The sequence below is a fragment of the Rhinoraja longicauda genome, chromosome 19 (assembly GCF_053455715.1).
Source record: "Rhinoraja longicauda isolate Sanriku21f chromosome 19, sRhiLon1.1, whole genome shotgun sequence".
In the NCBI taxonomy this organism is placed as follows: Eukaryota; Metazoa; Chordata; class Chondrichthyes; order Rajiformes; family Arhynchobatidae; genus Rhinoraja; species Rhinoraja longicauda.
Genome location: NC_135971.1, coordinates 11272357 through 11292795, shown reverse-complemented (window position 1 = coordinate 11292795; position 20439 = coordinate 11272357). Strand labels below are relative to the sequence as shown.

Genomic DNA, 20439 nt, shown 5'->3' with positions numbered 1-20439 from the left:
GAATTAGGTTGATTTCAATAGCAGTTTTTTGAAGCATCAAGCACATTCTAACAAAAACACAATATTTCTATTCAGTTCTTGTGAATGTTACTGGTCGTGTAAATTATGGAAATTCACCAACAGGGTATTAAATGTATCTGTTGCGGAGAAAAGAACAGAGGAGGCCGTCTGGATATCTAGATTTGATGAAAATTGCGCCATTACTCGTGTTAATTGTTCATTAACTTGAACAGTTAATAAGATAACATCTTCCATAAACACTACTCCATCTTCCTATAGAGGAATACTTAAATGGATGATCTTGATCGGTGTTAAGGGTTTGGTTGTCGCTGCAGGTACATCACTTACTGCACATCCCTAATTATCGCCTGAGTGGTTCCTTCAAGCACTTTGAACTTGATGCGTGTCTTAGCAGCGTTGTGGTCTTCGCTCCTCGGACAAGTTTATTTTTAGAGGATTTGAGATGATATTTCTGAGATGATATTTCAATGGATATTTTTAAGGCAGAGAGAGCTAGATTTTTGAATAGTACAGGTGTCAGGGGATACGGGGGAAGGCAGAATGGGGTTAGGAGGGAGAGAAAGATCAACCATGATTGAGTGGCTGTGCGGACTTCATGCGACGAATGGCCCAATTCTGCTCCTATCACTTATGAGTAACTGTATTTAAGGTGCGTTAGGAGACTTCAATTTGTGTCTCTGGGTTCCTCATTCAATAAATAAATCACTGCCTCAACACCTCACGCCGACTGCCTGTTGCTGCCTTGAGTTCGCCAGTCTCTATGGAATTGCGGCCCTTTAGTTAATAATCATGCTTAAAACCGGGATTAAGGCTGGCCAGCATTGTAACATTACACAGCGATGTAGTTTATTGTCACGTGAACTGAGGTACAGGGAAAAATCATTGGGGAAGCTCCCGGCAGGCGCCGAGGAGTCGTCTGGAGAGGACCCAGCGGCGGTGTGGACGGGGCCGGTGGTCGAAGGAGAGGAAGGGGCCGCTGGTCGAGGATGGACGTCGGCGGTCGAGGACAGGCCTGCAGAGGGCGCCATGAGGTCGACAGGCTCGTGTGCGCGCAGAAGGGTGGAGGTATCACAAAATGCTGGAGTAACTCAGCAGGTCAGGCAGCATCTAGGAGAGAGGGAATGGCTGACGTTTCGGGTCGAGTCCCTTGGTTGGACGCGCGGCCGAGAACAAATAGGGACCGGCGTGTTGAGGGGGGGGGGGGGGGGCTGCGAGAACAGAGGGACCATTGGGGACTAAGTGGAATACTTTGTAACTCTATCGGCGCCCATTATGTGACGACTCTTTGCAGACTTGTGTATGCAAAACAAAGAATCACACCGTGACATGTCACATGTGATAATAAAGTATCATTCGTTCATTCATTCATTCATTCATTCATTCATTCATTCATTCATTCATTCATTCATTCATTCATTCATTCATTCGTTCATTCATTCATTCGTTCATTCATTCATTCGTTCTTTCATTCATTCATTCATTCATTCATTCATTCATTCATTCATTCACTCATTCACTCATTCACTCATTCATTCGTTCATTCATTCGTTCATTCATCGTTCAGTTATTCATTCATTCAGTCATTCATTCACTGACACGCTGACAGCAACATGGTGGTTTCGTTAGGTTTATGATTTCACGTGCACCGAGGTACAGTGAAAAGCTTTGCCTGCGTGCTGTCCATTGAAATCATACTGTATACGAACACAATCTAGATGTACCAAGTCATACCAGCGGCCGCGCGGTTCAAGGGGAAATTCAAGTTCTGAAAGTGAAATTCTGTAAAAGCTCGTTCTTTTTTACGCACGATTTTAAAGAAGAGAAGCCAATCGTCCATCAAGCCTGAGGATCACGAGTGGAAACGTGAAACATCCATGTCCCTCCACAGATGCTGCCTCACCCGTTGAGTCGAGCGGATTTTTAAAATGTTGTTCCATATTCCAGCAACTCCTGGCTCTAGTGAGTCAACTCTCTGCCGCCACTCACTATATTCCCATCAGCCCCACTGCTTGCACTAATTCATCGCACTCGAACCATCAGCCCCCCACCCCCCCTCACCCTACCCTATTCCCCCATGCATCCACCCCCACACTAACCTACGCTGGGGTCACATCAAGCAGCCGGTTCACCGAGAGCCCCTCACGCCCTCGGGAAGTGGCAGGAAACCGGAGCACCCGCGGGAAAAGCACGAGGCGACGGGTTGAATTAACAAAGTCCACACAGGCAGAACCGGAGGCCAGGATCGAACCCTGGTCGTCGGATCTCGCTGGCGGCAGCTGTAATCACTGGAACACCCCGCCAGCCACGGCAGCGTTTGTGATGGGGTAGTGCAGCGAATTTGTCGATTAAACCAGTTAAATAATTATCGATTTATATTCCAAATATGTGACTTTCTTCACAGAATGCCCAAAAGTCTCTGTGAGTGAGGCCACCATCATTACTCGGCGGCCCTCCGGATCACGGACAACACGGGGGCAGAACATAAACACCGGAGGGAGTGAAACCCCCGCCCACCCAACCCGCCCGCCTCCCACCCCCGGCACTCCTCACACCCCTGCAATAGTCTGTTCGAACTTCAACCACCGGGCAGACGATATAAGGCCTTCGACGCCCGAACCTCCGAACTCACGAACAGCTTCATCCCCAGGGCCATAGCTGCTGTGAACCGGTCCTGCTGAGCCGGATGGTCACATCGCACATCGACCCGGTACAGATCTACTTGCACTTTATTCTGTTTTAAAACTGTTTCTAATTTTGTTTCATTGGGTTGTCTAAATTTATACTGATTAGCCAATTGATTTATTGGATCGTATTGAAGGCGCATTCCAAATCTCGTTGTACCACTCCCTGTACAATGACAATAAAGATATATTGTATTGTATTGTATTGTAGCATATAGTTCTCAGCATTGCAGCGTCACAACCCGCTAACATTTATACAATGTCCTCCCATCTCTTTTAGGAGACCCCAGAGTGCTTTGCTGGCGTAAATCGCATTGAAGTGCAGCCAGTAATTGTAACAAGAATGGAAAATCGATTTACAGACAGGAACATTGACAAACAGACTTTAAAAGCAAGTTATACTATCCGAACAGATTTGTGTTGATGTGTTGGAAAGACTTGCAGATGCTGGTTGAAATCGAAGGTAGACACAAAATGCAGGAGTAACTCAGCGGGACAGGCAGCATCTCTGGAGAGAAGGAATGGGTGACGTTTCGGGTCGAGAAGCACCAAGCACATGTTCTAATAAACACAAATTTCTATTCGGTTCTTGTGAACCTTACTAGTCGTGGAAATTATCCAAATTCAACCAGAGGGTATTTCATTTATCTATTGCACGAACCTATTAATATAAAATATTGTAAGTGGGTATGAGTTTTTAAATTGTCATTAAAAGACAAGTGGGAGACCAAGTTCCTCGTAGAGGGTGTACAGGGAAGGGGAGAGGGTGTGACAGAGGAGCCCTGGATCCAAAGCCTCTCCTGTATTGGTGTAGCACCCTCAACCCCCTACTCTATCCCCCTTATCCCCCCCTCCCCACCCCCACTCTCCCATCTTCCCTGACCCCCACCGCCCCCTCCCCCCCACCCACACTCTCTCATCCCCCCCATCACCCCCTCTCTACCCCACCCCTGCTGTCCCCTTCCCCCACCCCCTCCCCCACACGCCCACTCTTCCCTCCTCCTCACCCCGCTCTCCCTCCCACCCCACTCTCCCCCACCCCCCAATAAACACCACCCCCCATTAACCAACAACCCCCTTTCCCCCACTCACTCCCTCCCCACCCCCCATTTTCTCCCCCATCCCCTCCTCCCCCACTGTTCCCCTCCCCAGCCCCACTCTCACTCTCCCCAACCCTTCTCTCCTCCACCCCGCTCTCTCCTCCCCCCACCGCCACCCCCCTCCTACCCCCACACTCGCACCATCCCCATTCTCACTGTCCCCCTCCCCCCTTTCCCCACACCCCCACTCTCCCCTCTTCCCCACCCCAAACTCTTCCCTGACCCCAACTGTCCCGTTGCCCCCCACCCCCACTCTCTTCCCCCACCACTATCCCCCTTCCCCCGCTGTTCCGCTCCCCAGTCCCACTCTCCCTCCCACCCACCCTCACGCTCTGCTCCTCCCAACCTCCCCCCCACTCGTCCCTCTTCCCTGACCCCCACTGTCCCCCTTCCCCCCCCCACCCCCACTCTCTCTTCCCCCCACCACCACCCCTCCTCCCGCACTGTCCCCCTCTCCAGTCCCACTCTCCCTCCCACCCCTACTCTCTGCTCCTCCCCCTCCCCCCCATTCACTCCTCTCCCAACCCCACTCTCACTCTCCCCTACGCCCTCTCTCCTCCTCCCCCACCTCCCGCTCCTCTCCTCCCCATCCTTAGCCCCTCCTACCCCACCCCTCCACACACTCGCCCGACCCCCATTCTCACTGAACCCCGCCCCATACCCCCACTGTCCCCTCTTCCCCACCCCCACTGTCCCCTCTTTCCCACCCCCACTGTCCCAATCCCCCACCCCACTCTCTTCCCACCACCACCCCCCCCCTTCCCTCTCGTTCCCCAGCATCCCCCTCCTGCCACACCCCCTCCTCCCCCTTTCACTGCCACTGTCCCCTTCCCCCACCCACCTTCCCCTCCCACCACTCTTCCCTGACCCCCACTTTCCCCCTTCTTTCCCATACCCACTCTCTCTTCCCTCCACCACCCCCGCTGCCCACTCCTCAGTCCCACTCTCCCTCCCACCCCCACTCTCTGCTCCTCCCACCCTCCCCTCCCACTCTCCCCTCTTCCCTGAGCCCCACTGTTCCCCTTACACCCACCCCACTCTCTCTTCCCCCAACCACCCCCCTCCCCCGCTGTTCCCCTCCCCAGTCCCACTCTCCCTCCCACCCTCCCACCTCCCCCCCACTCTCCCACCCACCTCCCCCCCAACTCTCTCCTCCCCCACCCCCAATCTCCCTCACCCCCCCTTGACCCTACTCTCTCCTCCCCACCCCCCCCCCCCCCCATTCTCTCCTCCCTCAGCCTCACACAGACAGACAGACAGACAGACAGACAGACAGACAGACAGACAGACAGACAGACAGACAGACAGACAGACAGACAGACAGACAGACAGACAGACAGACAGACAGACAGACAGACAGACAGACGGTCCTCCCCCGACATCAGTCCGAAGAAGCGTCTCGACCCGAAACGTCTCCCATTCCTTTTCTCCTGAGATGCTGCCTGACCTGCTGAGTTACTCCAGGACTTTGTGAATAAATACCTTCGATTTGTACCAGCATCTGCAGTTATATTCTTACGACAGACAGACAGACAGACAGATAAACTGCCCTGGCCTGTCTTACCAACTTGCATCACCTTTATCCGAGTCAAATAAATCAGCCGTTAATATGATATGATATGATATGATAATCAGCCCATTGGCCCAGTTCATGGAAATCTTGCTCCTTCCCAGATGAATGGATTCACTCTCCAAAACTTCACCATAGAAACGGCGAAACATAGAAAATAATTGCACGAGTAGGCCATTCGGCCTTTTGACGAATCTCTGACGATTTGAGGCAGCAACTCTCCCGCTACCACCCCTTAATCTTTTGAACATTGTTTTTGAGTTGTCCTTTCCGTAAATTGGCGACTGCATTTCCTACAGTGGCAGGTTTTCAGTGACAGGGAGGTGATGGTTGATAGACAATAGACAATAGGTGCAGGAGTTGGCCATTCAGCCCTTCGAGCCAGCATTGCCATTCAATGCGATCATGGCTGATCACTCTCAATCAGTACCCCGTTCCTGCCTTCTCCCCATACCCCCTCACTCCGCTATCCTTAAGAGCTCTATCCAGCTCTCTCTTGAAAGCATCCAACGAACTGGCCTCCACTGCCTTCTGAGGCAGAGAATTCCACACCTTCACCACTCTCTGACTGAAAAAGTTCTTCCTCATCTCCGTTCTAAATGGCCTACCCCTTATTCTTAAACTGTGGCCCCTTGTTCTGGACTCCCCCCAACATTGGGAACATGTTTTCTGCCTCTAATTTGTCCAATCCCCTAATTATCTTATATGTTTCAATAAGATCCCCCCTCATCCTTCTAAATTCCAGTGTATACAAGCCTAATTGCTCCAGCCTTTCAACATACGACAGTCCCGCCATTCCGGGAATTAACCTAGTGAACCTACGCTGCACGCCCTCAATAGCAAGAATATCCTTCCTGAAATTTGGAGACGAAAATTGCACACAGTACTCCAGGTGCGGTCTCACCAGGGCCCGGTACAACTGTAGAAGGACCTCTTTGCTCCGATACTCAACTCTTCTTGTTATGAAGGCCAACATTCAATTGGCTTTCTTCACTGCCTGCTGGACCTGCATGCTTCCTTTCAGTGACTGATGCACTAGGACACCCAGATCTCGTTGAACATCCCATCTTCCTAACTTGACACCATTCATATAATAATCTGCCTTTCTATTCTTACTTCCAAAGTGAATAACATCACACTTATCTACATTAAACTGCATTTGCCATGTATCCGCCCACTCACACAACCTGTCCAGGAACCCCTGAACCACTTGCCCTGTGGTTGACAGCGGGGGAACCCCCCACCCCACCCTTGTTGGCGCCGCAGGTGCGTATGTCCAATTTCTTAAAAGTGGTCGCCATGATTGTGGCCCTCGGGTCCTATGTCAGACGACCATCTGAGACCGGGTGGAAGTCTAATTCTATCTTGATCCCGGGCTGTGAACGGAGATGCGGGCGGCGGGTTCCACTGCCCAACAGGTGCAACGCCTCCTCAGTTACACCTCCTTAGCGCTGGTCTCTGTCCCGCCTTACACAATCCCAGGACAATCTCTCCGCTTTCGTCTATATTCAGGCCAGTTTAATGTCGAAGTGACCCCTCCCTCGAGTGATTAGTTGGAAGTGGCCAGGACACCTTCACACTGAACACTTGCAGCCAAATAAGGTCATTGCCGGAGACGGCAGCGCGCGCAGTGGAAAACACTGAACCAGGAAGAGGCGGAGTTACAATGGCTGCGAAAGACCCGGTCGAGAGTTTAACCGAGGAGGCAGTTTGTCCCATCTGCATGGATTTCTTCACCGATCCGGTGGCACTGGAGTGTGGCCACTACTTCTGCCGCCCCTGTATCACACAGAGATGGGACAGGGAGGAGAGAAACTCCTGCCCGGAATGTAGAGAGGAGTTTGAAGAACGCACCCTCAGGGTTAGTCGGGCCTTGGCGAGAATCGCTGAGAAAGCTCGAAAACTGAGCCTGAATCGGACAAAGGGAAGTAAACTTCACTGCGAGAAACATCAGGAAGAACTGAAGCTGTTTTGTGAAACGGACAAGAAACTGATCTGTGTGGTTTGTGCAGCTGCGCGGGAACACACGTCTCACAGCTTCATGCTGATAGAAGAAGCTGTTGAAATCTACAAGGTAAAAGCAAACCGATTCTGATCACTTCATTATGTCACGTCTTGTTTATTTTCTGGCAATTTTATTCTCTGATTTAAAACCCAACCCTAGGGTCAGGTGAAATCTACCTTCGAATCTCTCAGAAACAAAGAATCAGAGATCTGGCGAACGGAGGAGGAACAGAAAGAGAGCTTTTCTGAAGTTCAGGTTTGTACTGTCGATTTAATGTTCTTGTGTACATTTCATCTTGCGATGTGTGTAATAATCTGGCACCTCTATAGAGCTCAGTAGTCGAGGGCCAAAACACTTGGGAGAGGTTGAGCAGCCAAGGACTTTACTCCCTGGAGTGCAGTAGTCTGAAGAATGGACTGTGGCAGGTGTATAATATCACGAAACGGAATGATACGTTGGATGGTCAGTCATAGTAGGAGGATCGGGAAAGTGAGGGTGTAGGTTTTAGGTGAGAGGGAAAAGATTTCAAATGAACATGAAGGACAAATTTGGTAGTGTGTACATGGAAAGAGCTGCTAGATGAGGTCGTTGAGTCAGGTACCAAAACAACATTTAAAAGGTATAGTGCAGATGGGGCGTCTTGGTCGGTATGACCCCTTGCTGTATGACTCTGTGAAGTCTGACATTCTAAGTGGTGCTGCTATCTGATAGTTCTGGTGACCTGGTTCTGTTCAGTGAGGGTTAATGGAGAAATTAAATGGAACATGTTGCAGAGAATTGAATTGGGGAAATGGGAATGATGTGCTTGTACATTACTTTCACAAAATATTCCAGAATTATCATGATGAGCTCTTTAATTGCCAAGGTAATGAAAGCTATGGTTTAAATACATGTAAATGGGATTTGTGTAGATACATATGAAGCCCAGCATGGACATGATGGACCAAATGGCATATTCTGCGCTGAGAATGATATAACATATATATTATCATCTTTCATCTGACAGGAAGAGTCACACAAACTTCAGTCACAGATCACATCCCAGTTTGCTGAACTGCACCAGATTCTCACTGAGAAAGAGCAGTGCTTACTGGGAGAGATCCGGGAGGAAGAGAAGACGATTGTAAAAACAATGCAGAAAAATCTTCAAGAGATTCAAGAGAATTTAAAGTCCATTCAGGAGGAACTCTCAAAGTTACAGGAACAGATAGATCACAAGGACGGCGTGATATTTCTGAAGGTGAGGGGTTACACTACAGTTTGGTGAAGTGAAAGTGCACAGGCACAAAATGGTGGGTTAAATTTTCTGAAATAAATGCCGCATTTACCAGTAATTCAAAACTGGGTCAATGTTCCGTCTGTTCCAACAACTCACCACATCCTACAGCAATGCCCCAAATTACAGGAATCCTCATGTATTTATCTAACTTCAACTTAAATTTATCTGCAATATTGTCTTCAGGCCGTCCTGTGAGTTCCATGTTCTGTTTACTGCATTTCTTATGGAATTTAGCAAAAGGTCATCTTACATTTCAGCTTTGATTTTTGTTCCCCCCACAAGTAGTGATAATATTTCCATCCCCCACCCATTTAAATCCTACGCTGATCCTAAAATATTCCAGCCCATTTTCTCTGACCGGTCTGAGTCGTAGGTTGCATGATCGCGCCTATTTTCATCAACATTCCTAATGCTTTGCCCTGTGTTTGGTGTCTCTATCAGAATATCCACTTCCTGTCTGTGTGGCACAGGCAAAGAGTTTGGAAATGGGAATTATCAGTGAGTTATTGTGTAGCAATTTGGCGAAATACCCGCTGTCGGGATCATGACGATCCATCTCAGTCTATTGACATTTGTGTTTTATTTATTTCAGGAGGTAGCTGGTCGCAAGACATGGTAGGACATGCTTTTAACTGAAACAATGTATATTTTATAAGAACAGCTCAAATGCTCCGATTATAACCAGCTGTTAAATATTTGCAGGTTCAGTGATGAAGCCAAACCAATGTTGGTGGTCAGAGGCAAGTTGCCAAATGAAAAGTTTGATCACACCTTTTTCTACAACATGGCATTTAGCGAAACATCTGATATCATCAAACGAGGTAAAACTGATACCTCTTAACAACTCTTTTGTGTGAAGAAAACTGTGTACTCCAGAATTTGTATCCCCGCATGAAAATAATGTTTTGATGATCTTGCCTAGATCTTTCTGCAAACTTTGACAGACTTCCTCGCAACCCATAAAATTGCTCATTCTCCACAAACGTACTATACACACCTCTTACATTCGCATCCAGATCACGAAAATATAAAATAAACAGCAAAGTTTGCAGCACCGATCTGTGATACACACCACCAGTCACAGACCTCCAGGATACCTTCCACCTCCAATCACCAAGCCAATTATGGGTCCATTTTACCAACTCCTCTTGTATCCCACCTGCCTTCGCTTTCTGGACCAGCCTTACATGCGGAACATTGTCAAGTCCCTCATTGAAGTTCATATATTGGTTCACAACGAGATCAGAGTGTTCTTGATTGCACAGACGCATCAAATCCACCCTCCAATAAATAAACCAAGTAACCAGTAGCAGATTGCCTCGCCCGTCCAGTCCTCTCCCGTTCAGTGTGATCACGGCAACTCCATCCCACATCTCTACCTCCTCTTTAACCACCTCCAATTACCCCTCACACCAGTCTCCTCAAAGGTGTCTGTTCTGCACCCGATGTGGTTGTGGGTGAAACCCCGGGCAGGGTTTCAGTTGTCCGCCCGCCTGTGCCTGAGGCCGAGCGGCCTCTCCCCCGGTCCCGGGGCCGCGCTGCCCGAGTCTCCCCCCGACCCCCGGGGACTCTCTGATTCTCTGCTTCTCCCCCCAGTCTCCGTCACCCTGGATGTGGAAACAGCGCATCCGGAGCTCGAGGTGTCTGAGGATCGGAAGAGGGTGAGATGGACCCGGACCGAGAGGAGTCTCCTTGACACCGGGAAGAGGTTTACAGGCAGTGCGTGTGTGCTGGGATCGGAGGGATTCACATCGGGGAGATATTACTGGGAGATGGAGGTGGCGGGGAGTGAGGACTGGAGACTGGGAGTCGCCGCAGAGTCTGTGGAGAGGAAGGGAGAGGACGACCTGACCCCGGAGACTGGAGCCTGGAGCATCAGTTGGTGGGATGACGAGTTTGAAGCAGATACCGACCCTCCATCCCGTCTCCCCAAACTTTCTATTCGGTTCTTGTGAACCTTACTAGTCTGGGGAAGGAGTGAGTGGGGGAAAGGGGGGTGGTGGTTAATGGGGGGTGGGGAGAGTGGGGGTGGAAGGGAGACCGGGGTGGGGAGGAAGGAAGATTGGGGGTGGGGAGGAGGGGGGTGGGGAGAAAGGGACAGCAGGAGTGGGGGGGGATGAGAGAGTGGGTGGGGGGGGGAGGGGGCGGTGGGGGTCAGGGAAGATGGGAGAGTGGGGGTGGGGAGGGGGGGATAAGGGGGATTGTGTACGGGGTTGAGGGTGCTGCACCAATACAGGAGAGGCTTTGGATCCAGGGCTCCTCGATCACACCCTCTCCCCTTCCCTGTACACCCTCTATGAGGAACGTGGTCTCCCACTTGTCTTTTAATGACAATTAAAAACGCATACCCACTTACCGTATTATATATTAATAGGTTCGTGCAATAGATAAATGAAATACCCTCTGGTTGAATTTGGATAATTTCCACGACTAGTAAGGTTCACAAGAACCGAATAGAAAGTTTGTGTTTATTAGAACATGTGCTTGGTGCTTCTCGACCCGAAACGTCACCCATTCCTTCTCTCCAGAGATGCTGCCTGTCCCGCTGAGTTACTCCTGCATTTTGTGTCTACCTTCGATTTCAACCAGCATCTGCAGGTCTTTCCAACACATCAACACAAATCTGTTCGGATAGTATAACTTGCTTTTAAAGTCTGTTTGTCAATGTTCCTGTCTGTAAATCGATTCTCCATTCTTGTTACAATTACTGGCTGCACTTCAATGCGATTTACACCAGCAAAGCACTCTGGGGTCTCCTAAAAGAGATGCGAGGACATTGTATAAATGTTAGCGGGTTGTGACGCTGCAATGCTGAGAACTATATGCTACAATACAATATATCTTTATTGTCATTGTACAGGGAGTGGTACAACGAGATTTGGAATGCGCCTTCAATACGATCCAATAAATCAATTGGCTAATCAGTATAAATTTAGTCAACCCAATGAAACAAAATTAGAAACAGTTTTAAAACAGAATAAAGTGCAAGTAGATCTGTACCGGTTCGATGTGCGATGTGACCATCCGGCTCAGCAGGACCGGTTCATAGCAGCTATGGCCCTGGGGATGAAGCTGTTCGTGAGTCCGGAGGTGCGGGCGTCGAAGGCCTGATAGCGTCTGCCCGGTGGTTGAAGTTCGAACAGACTATTGCAGGGGTGTGAGGAGTCTTTGTGGATGCTTGTGGCTTTTCTGAGGCATCGTGTGTTGTAGATGCCCTCCAATGCTGGTAGCTGTGTTCCGATAGTCCTCTGAGCTCTATGGACTACCCGCTGAAGAGCACATTGTAACTTCCCGTTTCCCTATCTATTGTATTTGTGTTTGACTTGACTGCATTTATCTTTGGTATTATCTAATTTGACTGGATAGTGTGCAAAAGTAAATCTTTGTACACGTGAAAATAATAAACCTCAACCTAAACCGGTTTGGGACTGGATACACTGCGGCAGGTGGGGGCGGGTGGTGGTTGGGCGGGGGTGCCGGGGGTGGGAGGCGGGCGGGTTGGGGTGGGCGGGGGTTTCACACTCTCCGGTGATTATGTTCTGCCCCCGTGTTGTACGTGATCCGTAGGGCCGCTGAGTAATGATGGTGGCTTCACTCACAGAGACTTTTGGACATTCTGTGAATAAAATCACATATTTGGAATATAAATCGATAATTATTTAACTGGTTTAGTCGACAAATTCACTGCACTGCCCCATCACAAACGCTGCCGTGGCTGGCGGGGTGTTCCAGTGATTACAGCTGCCGCCAGCGAGAACCAACGACCAGGGTTCGATCCTGGCCTCCGGTTCTGCCTGTGTGGACTTTGTTCATTCAACCCGTCACCGCGTGCTTTTCCCGCGGGTGCTCCGGTTTCCTGCCACTTCCCGAGGGCGTGAGGGGCTCTCGGTGAACCGGCTGCTTGATGTGACCCCAGCGTAGGTTAGTGTTAGGGTGGAGGCAAGGGGAAATAGGGTAGGGTGAGGGGAGGGGGATGGTACGAGTGCGAGAAATGAGTGCAGGCAGTGGGGCTGATGGGAATACAGTGAGTGGCGGCAGAGAGTTGACTCACAAGAGCCAGGAGTTGCCGGAATCTGGAACAAAATTTTAAAAATCATCTCAAATCCTCTGAAAATAAACTAGTCCGAGGAGCGATGACCACAACGCTGCTAAGACACGCATCAAGTTCAAAGTGCTTGAAGGAACCACTCAGAGGATAATTAGGGATGTGCAGTAAGTGATGTACCTGCAGCGACAACCAAACCGTGAACACCGATCAAGATCATCCATTTAAAGTATTCCTCTATAGGAAGATGAGTCGTGTTTATGGAAGATGTTATCATATTAACTGTCCAAGTTAATGAACAATTACCACGAGTAATAGCGCAATTTATTATCAAATTTTGATATCTAGGCAGCTTGTGGCCTTCCCTCTTCTATTGACTCGTCGTCCCGGATTACGTTCTTGTCCCCACGTCCCTGACGGCCCTAAGCAGCGGAATTTGCTCATTCTCTCTGCCCCAGATTCACTTTCCCCGCGGGTAACGGGTTAATTTTTCGGCCGATTTTTCGGCCGATCCTGCAGTACCGGTTTCTAGCAGCAGGTGGGGATCCTGCAGTGGCGAATCTGCACAAACCTTTGCACAGCTCGGCATCCCCACTCGATCTTGGAGAGAATATTCAATTTCCGATGCGCAAACAGGGGTAGTGGAGAGATAAAGTAGTTGATGGCGTCCGTGGGCTTGGAATGGACTTTGGTCATTAAAAGACAAGTGGGAGACCACGTTCCTCGTAGAGGGTGTACAGGGAAGGGGAGAGGGTGTGACCGAGGAGCCCTGGATCCAACGCCTCTCCTGTATTGGTGCAGCACCCTCAACCCCGTACACAATCCCCCTTATCCCCCCCTCCCCACCCCCTACTCTCCCCTCTGAAACTGAGACAGAGACGGCGAGAAAGCGAAGGGAAGAGTCGGGGCCCGAGCAGAGGAAAGTGGGAGCAGAGGAAACATGGTGTCAGTCGATTCGAACCTACTCCTCTGTGTTTATCGAGTTTTATTTTCTTTGTTCAGTTGCTCCTGTTTTACTCTATTATGGCTAATTCGTGCCGTCGCCTGGACCCTCTGGTTTTTGATTTAGACATTGCTGAACGATGGCGCATTTTCGAGCGTGACTATACTCATTATGCTCGCATCGTTCATCGCAATGACCCTCTTGATGTGCGTGCATCTGTTTTACTCAACCTTGCGGGTCCTGAGGCTATGAACCGAGCTGACAACTTTGTTTTTGCTCCTGCTGTTGTGGGTGATGGCGACCAGGTTATCACTCCTGCCGAGACTATAGATGACCCTGTGGTTCTATTAAACAAATTCAGGGAACTGTGTGATATGCCTTCGAACCATATCATTGAGAGAACAAAGTTCTATGCTCGTTGTCAGCGGGCTGATGAACCGATTGAACTGTTCATTAGTGACCTCCGCCACATGGCTGCGCGCTGTCGATTTGGTGCGTTGCGGGATGAACTTGTTCGAGATAGGTTGGTAGGGGGCATGCTTGATGACAAACTGAGAGCTGTGCTGCTTCGCAACACTGAGTTGACCCTAGACCAGGCTATCCACTCCTGCCGTATTTCGGAGATTACTGCTTCCCATGCTGTTCCTGTCCATTTCAACCCACGCCAGCAGCATAGCGTTAACTTTGCAGACTTCTTCTCCCGCAGACCCTCTAACGCGCCTGATGTTCGCTGTTTGAATTGCAACTATGTTCATGCGAAGGGTCGTCAGTTCTGTGCTGCTTCCGGAAAGACTTGCAATTCCTGTAAAAAGTTGAACCATTTCGCTAGGTGCTGTCGTTCTCGTGTGACTACTAATGTTCCCAAGACCAGTTTGCACCTGCTTCAACAGGAATTCACTGATGACGATTCACAGGGGTCGGCCCCCGCGCTCTGCTCCGTCAGTGCAGATAGCAGTTTAGTTATTCATTCCCTCTTCCCTCCGTCTAACAAGCTACTTGACCCTGCAGTAACTGTGTTTGTAAATAGCAGGCCCTCTACTCGCCAAGGTAGACACGGGTGCGAAGGTCAACGTTATGTCAGTAACTGCGTTCGTCAAAATTCACGCTGCTGAGTGTATTGATCAAGCCTCCTCAACGCTTCGGGCTTATGGGGAGAGATCCTGCACCCACTTGGAAAGGTTCTTCTAAAGTGCACTGTTGGTGAGCAGACCCGCACCCTGCTGTTTTACATTGTTGCATCAAATTCAGAGACATTGCTCGGTATCAACGCATGCCGTGATTTAGGCCTGGTGTTTTTCGGCCACGCGGTCCACAAACTATGCCTCGCTGATGAGCCTACTCAACAGCTACTGTCGCATTATAAAGACCTCTTTGATGATGAACTGGGCACGCTGCCTGCCACATATCGCATCACTGTGGATCCTGCCGTCACTCCTGTGGTCCGAGCGCCACATCGGGTTCCACATGCCATGCGTGACAGAATATACAATGAACTCAAACGCATGGTCTCAATGGGTGTTATTGCCGAAGTAGCTGACCCGTCTGATTGGGTTTCCACAATGGTTGTCGCAACTAAGAGAAATAAGCAGGAGATCCGCATCTGCATCAATCCCAGAGATCTTAATACGGCTATCAAGCGCCCTCACTACCCTATGCGAACCACAGAAGATGTAGCTGCACAGATTGGTAACGCAGCAGTGTTTTCGGTCCTGGATGCCAAAAGCTCTTTTTGGCAGATTCCACTTGACCCGGACTCCTCCAACCTCACTACTTTCGCTACACCTTTTGGCCATTTCAAGTTTCTGAGGATGCCTTTCGGCATCAACTCCGCCAGCGAAGTTTTCCAACGTACCATGGAACAGTTGTTTGCGGAGTACCCGTGCGCCATCATCGTTGATGATATTCTTATCTACAGTCGCGACCTGGCTGAACACGATGTTAATCTGAAGTGTGTACTCGACCGCGCCAGGGACATTAATCTCAAACTGAATCCACTAAAGTGCAGGTTTCGCCTTCCTGAGGTCACTTACGTCGGACATGTTTTCACCAGCAGCAGTCTCCGACCAGATCCACTGAAAACTGCAGCCATCAATGAGCTGCCGGTTCCTACCGACGTTGTAGGTTTACAACGATTCCTCGGCATGGTTAATTACTTGGGGAAATTTATCCCCAACCTTAGCGAATTATCTGCCCCCCTGCGCGAACTGACACACAAAGGCACGGCGTGGTCCTGGTATCAGCAGCACCAAAGGGCTTTTGACACCCTCAAGCTACAGCTAGCTAGCGCACCAACCCTTTCCTATTTTGATCTGGCACTACTGGTTACAATCACCTGCGATGCGTCCCAGTACGGGTTAGGCGCTGCGTGCCTGCAGACCATGACTGGTGGCGGCTTCCAGCCCGTCTCGTATGCATCCCGTACTCTGACTGATACCGAGCAGCGTTATGCGCAGATCGAAAAGGAGCTGCTCGCACTGGTTTTCGCCTGCACCAAATTCAAGGACTTTATTTTTGGCAAGCCTTTTACTGTCGAGACTGACCACCAGCCACTGGTCACTATCTTAAACAAGTCGATTCACGCTGCCCCTGCACGGTTGCAACGGATGATAATGCAGCTGCAGCGGTTTGATTTCCAGATCGTCTACAAGAGGGGTAAAGACATGCACATAGCAGATACGCTATCCAGAGCCCCGCGCAGAATCAATGAACAGCACCTCTCCGAACAGGATGAGTTCTCGGTCATGAAGGTCTCGTTTGTGCCGACTGATCGTTTATACCGCCTAGCCGAACACACGGCTGCTGATGAGACTTTACAATTGTTGTCCACAGTCATACGGGCCGGCTGGCCCCACAAACAATCAAATACCTCGTTTGAGATACGCCCCTATTTCCTGGTTCGCGACGAACTAGTGCTCCAGGACGGAATCATAGTCAAGGGCCATAAAGTGGTGGTCCCAGCCGTACTCCGGGACGAATACTACAACGACGTCCAAAGGGGTCACCCCGGCACCGAGGCAACCCTTCAATGGGCGCAAAGCATGTTTTACTGGCCCGGGATGACGAAATACATACGTGAAAGAACCGAAACGTGCGCTGTCTGCAACAGCCTGGCACCACATCAACAGAAGAAGCCCCTACTGCCCCAACCGGTCCCGTCTCTTCCATGGTCCTCGTTGGCTGCCGACGTTTTCGAGTGGCGCGGGAAACACTACCTGGTTTTGGTTGACTCTTACTCGGGATGGTTCGAGATAGACCTTCTGCGGACCATTTCCTCGGAGGCTGTGATCGAGAAGCTGCAACGGCACCTCTCCACACATGGATCCCCTGCACGTCTTCAGTCTGACAACGGTAGGCAGTTCACCAGCCAAGCGTTTAAGGATTTTGCTAACCGATGGGACTTCCAACACATTACCAGTAGCCCCGAATTTCCGCAGTCCAATGGGCTCGCTGAACGCGCTGTCCGGAGTGCGAAACAGCTCATGGAACGAGCTTACCTTGCCAAATCTGACGTATACCTGGCCTTACTCAATATACGAAACATTGCTCGAGATCCTGTCCTAGGCTCGCCAGCCCAGCGTCTGATGTCTCGCCAAACCCGTGCTCCCCTGCCTGTCTCCCAGCAGCTGCTCCAGCCGCATGTTCGGTCTCCGCCCGTGGTGCAGCAGCAGCTACAGCGTCACCGGGACGCACAGAAGCGGTTTTTTGACAGGTCCAGTAGGCCGCTCACGCCTCTTGCACGTGGGCAAGTGGTTCGTCTGCAAACCGACAAGGGCCATGCACGGCTGGGACACATTTACGGGCCTTCCACGGAGCCACGTTCATACCTGGTCAAAGTGGATGGGGCCATCTACAGACGCAACCGTCAACACATCCTTCCGGTGAAGGAACCGCGTCCTGCGTCTCCGAGTCGTGACGCCCCGCATCTCGTGTTCGCTCCCACCATTGATTCTGGCAGTGAGGGAGGTGAAGCGTTAAAGCGATGAACGAGAGCAGGAAGCAGCGCCGATACAGGCATGATGTGCCTGAGAGAGAGGTGAGGGAGATGAAATGAGACCCCCATTCACTCTCAAAATCGTCTCCATAGAAACGGCGAAACGTAGAAAATAATTGCACAAGTAGGCCATTCGGCCTTTTGACTAATCTCTGACGATATGAGGCAGCAACTCTATCGCTACCACCCCTTAATCTTTTGAACATTGTTTTTGAGTTGTCCTTTCTACAAATTGGCGACTGCATTTCCTACACCTTCAACAGTGGCAGGTTTTCAGTGACAGGGAGGTGGTGGTTGAGAGGAACCCGTGAACCACTTGCCCTGTGGTTGACAGCGGGGGAACCCCCCACCCCACCCTTGTTGGCGTCGCAGGTGCATATGTACAATTTCTTAAAAGTGGTCGCCATGATTGTGGCCCTCGGGTCCTATGCCCGACGACCCTCTGAGACCGGGTAGACGTCTCGTTCTATCTTGATCCCGGGCTGTGAACGGAGATGCGGGCGGCGGGTTCCACTGCCCAACAGGGTCAACGCCTCCTCAGTTACACCTCCTCAGCGCTGGTCCTTGTCCCTTTCTGTCCTGCCTTACACAATCCCAGGACAATCTCTCCGCTTTCGTCTATATTCAGGCCGGTTTAATGTCTAAGTGACCTCTCCCTCGAGTGACTAGTTGGAAGTGGCCAGGACACCTTCACACTGAACACTTGCAGCCAAATAAGGTCATTGCCGGAGACGGCAGCGCGCGCAGTGGAAAACACTGAACCAGGAAGAGGCGGAGTTACAATGGCTGCGAAAGACCAGGTCGAGAGTTTAACCGAGGAGGCAGTTTGTCCCATCTGCCTGGATTTCTTCACCGATCCGGTGGCACTGGAGTGTGGCCACTACTTCTGCCGCCCCTGTATCACACAGAGATGGGACAGGGAGGAGAGAAACTCCTGCCCGGAATGTAGAGAGGAGTTTGAAGAACGCACCCTCAGGGTTAGTCGGGCCTTGGCGAGACTGGCTGAGAAAGCTCGAAAACTGAGCCTGAATCGGACAAAGGGAAGTAAACTTCACTGCGAGGAACATCAGGAAGAATTGAAACTGTTTTGTGAAACGGACAAGAAACTGATCTGTGTGGTTTGTGCAGCTGCGCGGGAACACACGTCTCACAGCTTCATGCTGATAGAAGAAGCTGTTGAAATCTACAAGGTAAAAGCAAGCCCGATTCTGATCACATAATGGTGTCACGTCTTGTTTATTTTCTGACAATTTTATTCTCTGATTTAAAACCCTACCCCAGGGTCAGGTGAAATCTACCTTCGAATCTCTCAGAAGGAAAGAATCAGAGATCTGGCGAACGGAGGCGGAACAGAAAGAGAGCTTTTCTGAAGTTCAGGTTTGTACTGTCGATTTACTGTTCTTGTGTACATTTCATCCCTGCGATGTGTGTAATAATTTGGCTCCTCTATAGAGCTCAGTAGTCGAGGGCCAAAACTCTTGGGAGAGGTTGAGCAGCCAAGGACTTTACTCCCTGCAGCGCAGTAGTCTGAAGAATGGGCTGAGGCAGGTGTATAATATCGTTGGATGGTCAGTCTGTTACCCCTAGTAGGGGGATCGGGAAAGTGAGGGTATAGGTTTTAGGTGAGAGGGAAAAGATTTCAAACGAACATGAAGGACAAATTTGGTAGTGTGTACATGGAAAGAGCTGCCAGATGAGGTCGTTGAGTCAGGTACCATAAGAACATTTAAAAGGTATTCGAACAAATTCGTGGAGAGAAAGGTTTTTGAACGATTTGGGCCAAATGCGACAGGTGGAAATAGTGCAGATGGGGCGTCTTGGTCGGTATGACCCCTTGCTGTATGACTCTGTGAAGTCTGACATTCTAAGTGGTGCTGCTGTCTGCTAGTTCTGATGACCTGGTTCTGTCCAGTGAGGGTTAATGGAGAAATTAAATGGAACAGGTTGCAGAGAATTGAATTGGGGAAATGGGAATGATGTGCTTGTACATTACTTTCACAAAATATTTCAGAATTATCATGACGAGCTCTTTAATTGCCAAGGTAATCAAAGCAATGGTTTAAATACATGTAAATGGGATTTGTGTAGATACAAATGAAGCCCAGCATGGACATGATGGACCAAATGGCATATTCTGCGCTCAGAATGATATAACATATATATTATCATCTTTCATCTGACAGGAAGAGTCACACAAACTTCAGTCGCATATCACATCCCAGTTTGCTGAACTGCACCAGATTCTCACTGAGAAAGAGCAGTGCTTACTGGGAGAGATCCGGGAGGAAGAGAAGACGATTGTAAAAACAATGGAGAAAAATCTTCAAGAGATTCAAGAGAATTTAAAGTCCATTCAGGAGGAACTCTCAAAGTTACAGGAACAGATAGATCACAAGGACGGCATGATATTTCTGATGGTGAGGGGTTACACTACAGTTTTGTGAAGTGAAAGTGCACAGGCACAAAATGGTGGGTTACATTTTCTGAAATAAATGCCGCCTTTACCAGTAATTCAGAACTGGGTCAATGTTCCGTCTGTTCCAACTACTCACCACATCCGACAACAATGCCCCAAATTCCAGGAATCCTCATATATTCATCCCACTTCAACTTAAATTTATCTGCAATATTGTCTCCAGGCCATCCTGTGAGTTCCACGTTCTCTTTACTGCATTTCTTGTGGAATTTATCAAAAGGTCATCTTACATTTCAGCTTTGATTTTTGTTCCCCCCACAAGTAGTGATAATATTTCCATCCCCCACCCATTTAAATCCGACGCTGATCCTAAAATATTCCATCCCAT

General features: G+C 49.7%; 1 protein-coding gene across 2 annotated transcripts; it reads left to right on the top strand.

Moving 5' to 3' along the window:
• The first annotated feature begins 9377 nt into the window (after positions 1 to 9377).
• Positions 9378 to 12057, top strand: LOC144603125 (vespryn-like). 2 transcript variants are annotated; one of them, XM_078416274.1, is made up of 3 exons: positions 9378 to 9477; positions 10253 to 10375; positions 11517 to 12057. In XM_078416274.1, the coding sequence occupies exons 1-3, from the start codon at positions 9381 to 9383 to the stop codon at positions 11765 to 11767; spliced, it is 471 nt and encodes a 156-aa protein (XP_078272400.1). In that variant the 5' UTR covers positions 9378 to 9380; the 3' UTR covers positions 11768 to 12057. The 2 variants fall into 2 exon arrangements, with proteins under 2 accessions (XP_078272400.1, XP_078272402.1); XM_078416276.1 differs by lacking the exon at positions 11517 to 12057 and having other exon boundaries at positions 10253 to 10633.
• The last annotated feature ends 8382 nt before the right edge of the window (positions 12058 to 20439 follow it).

Coding starts and splice junctions, on each gene's coding strand:
- LOC144603125 (XM_078416274.1), top strand. CDS start 9,381: ATGTTGGTGGTCAGAGGCAAGTTGCCAAATGAAAAGTTTGATCACACC. Junction 9,478..10,252: donor ATCTGATATCATCAAACGAG/GTAAAACTGATA, acceptor TTCTCCCCCCAG/TCTCCGTCACCCTGGATGTG. Junction 10,376..11,516: donor CGGGAAGAGGTTTACAGGCA/GTGCGTGTGTGC, acceptor GTCATTGTACAG/GGAGTGGTACAACGAGATTT.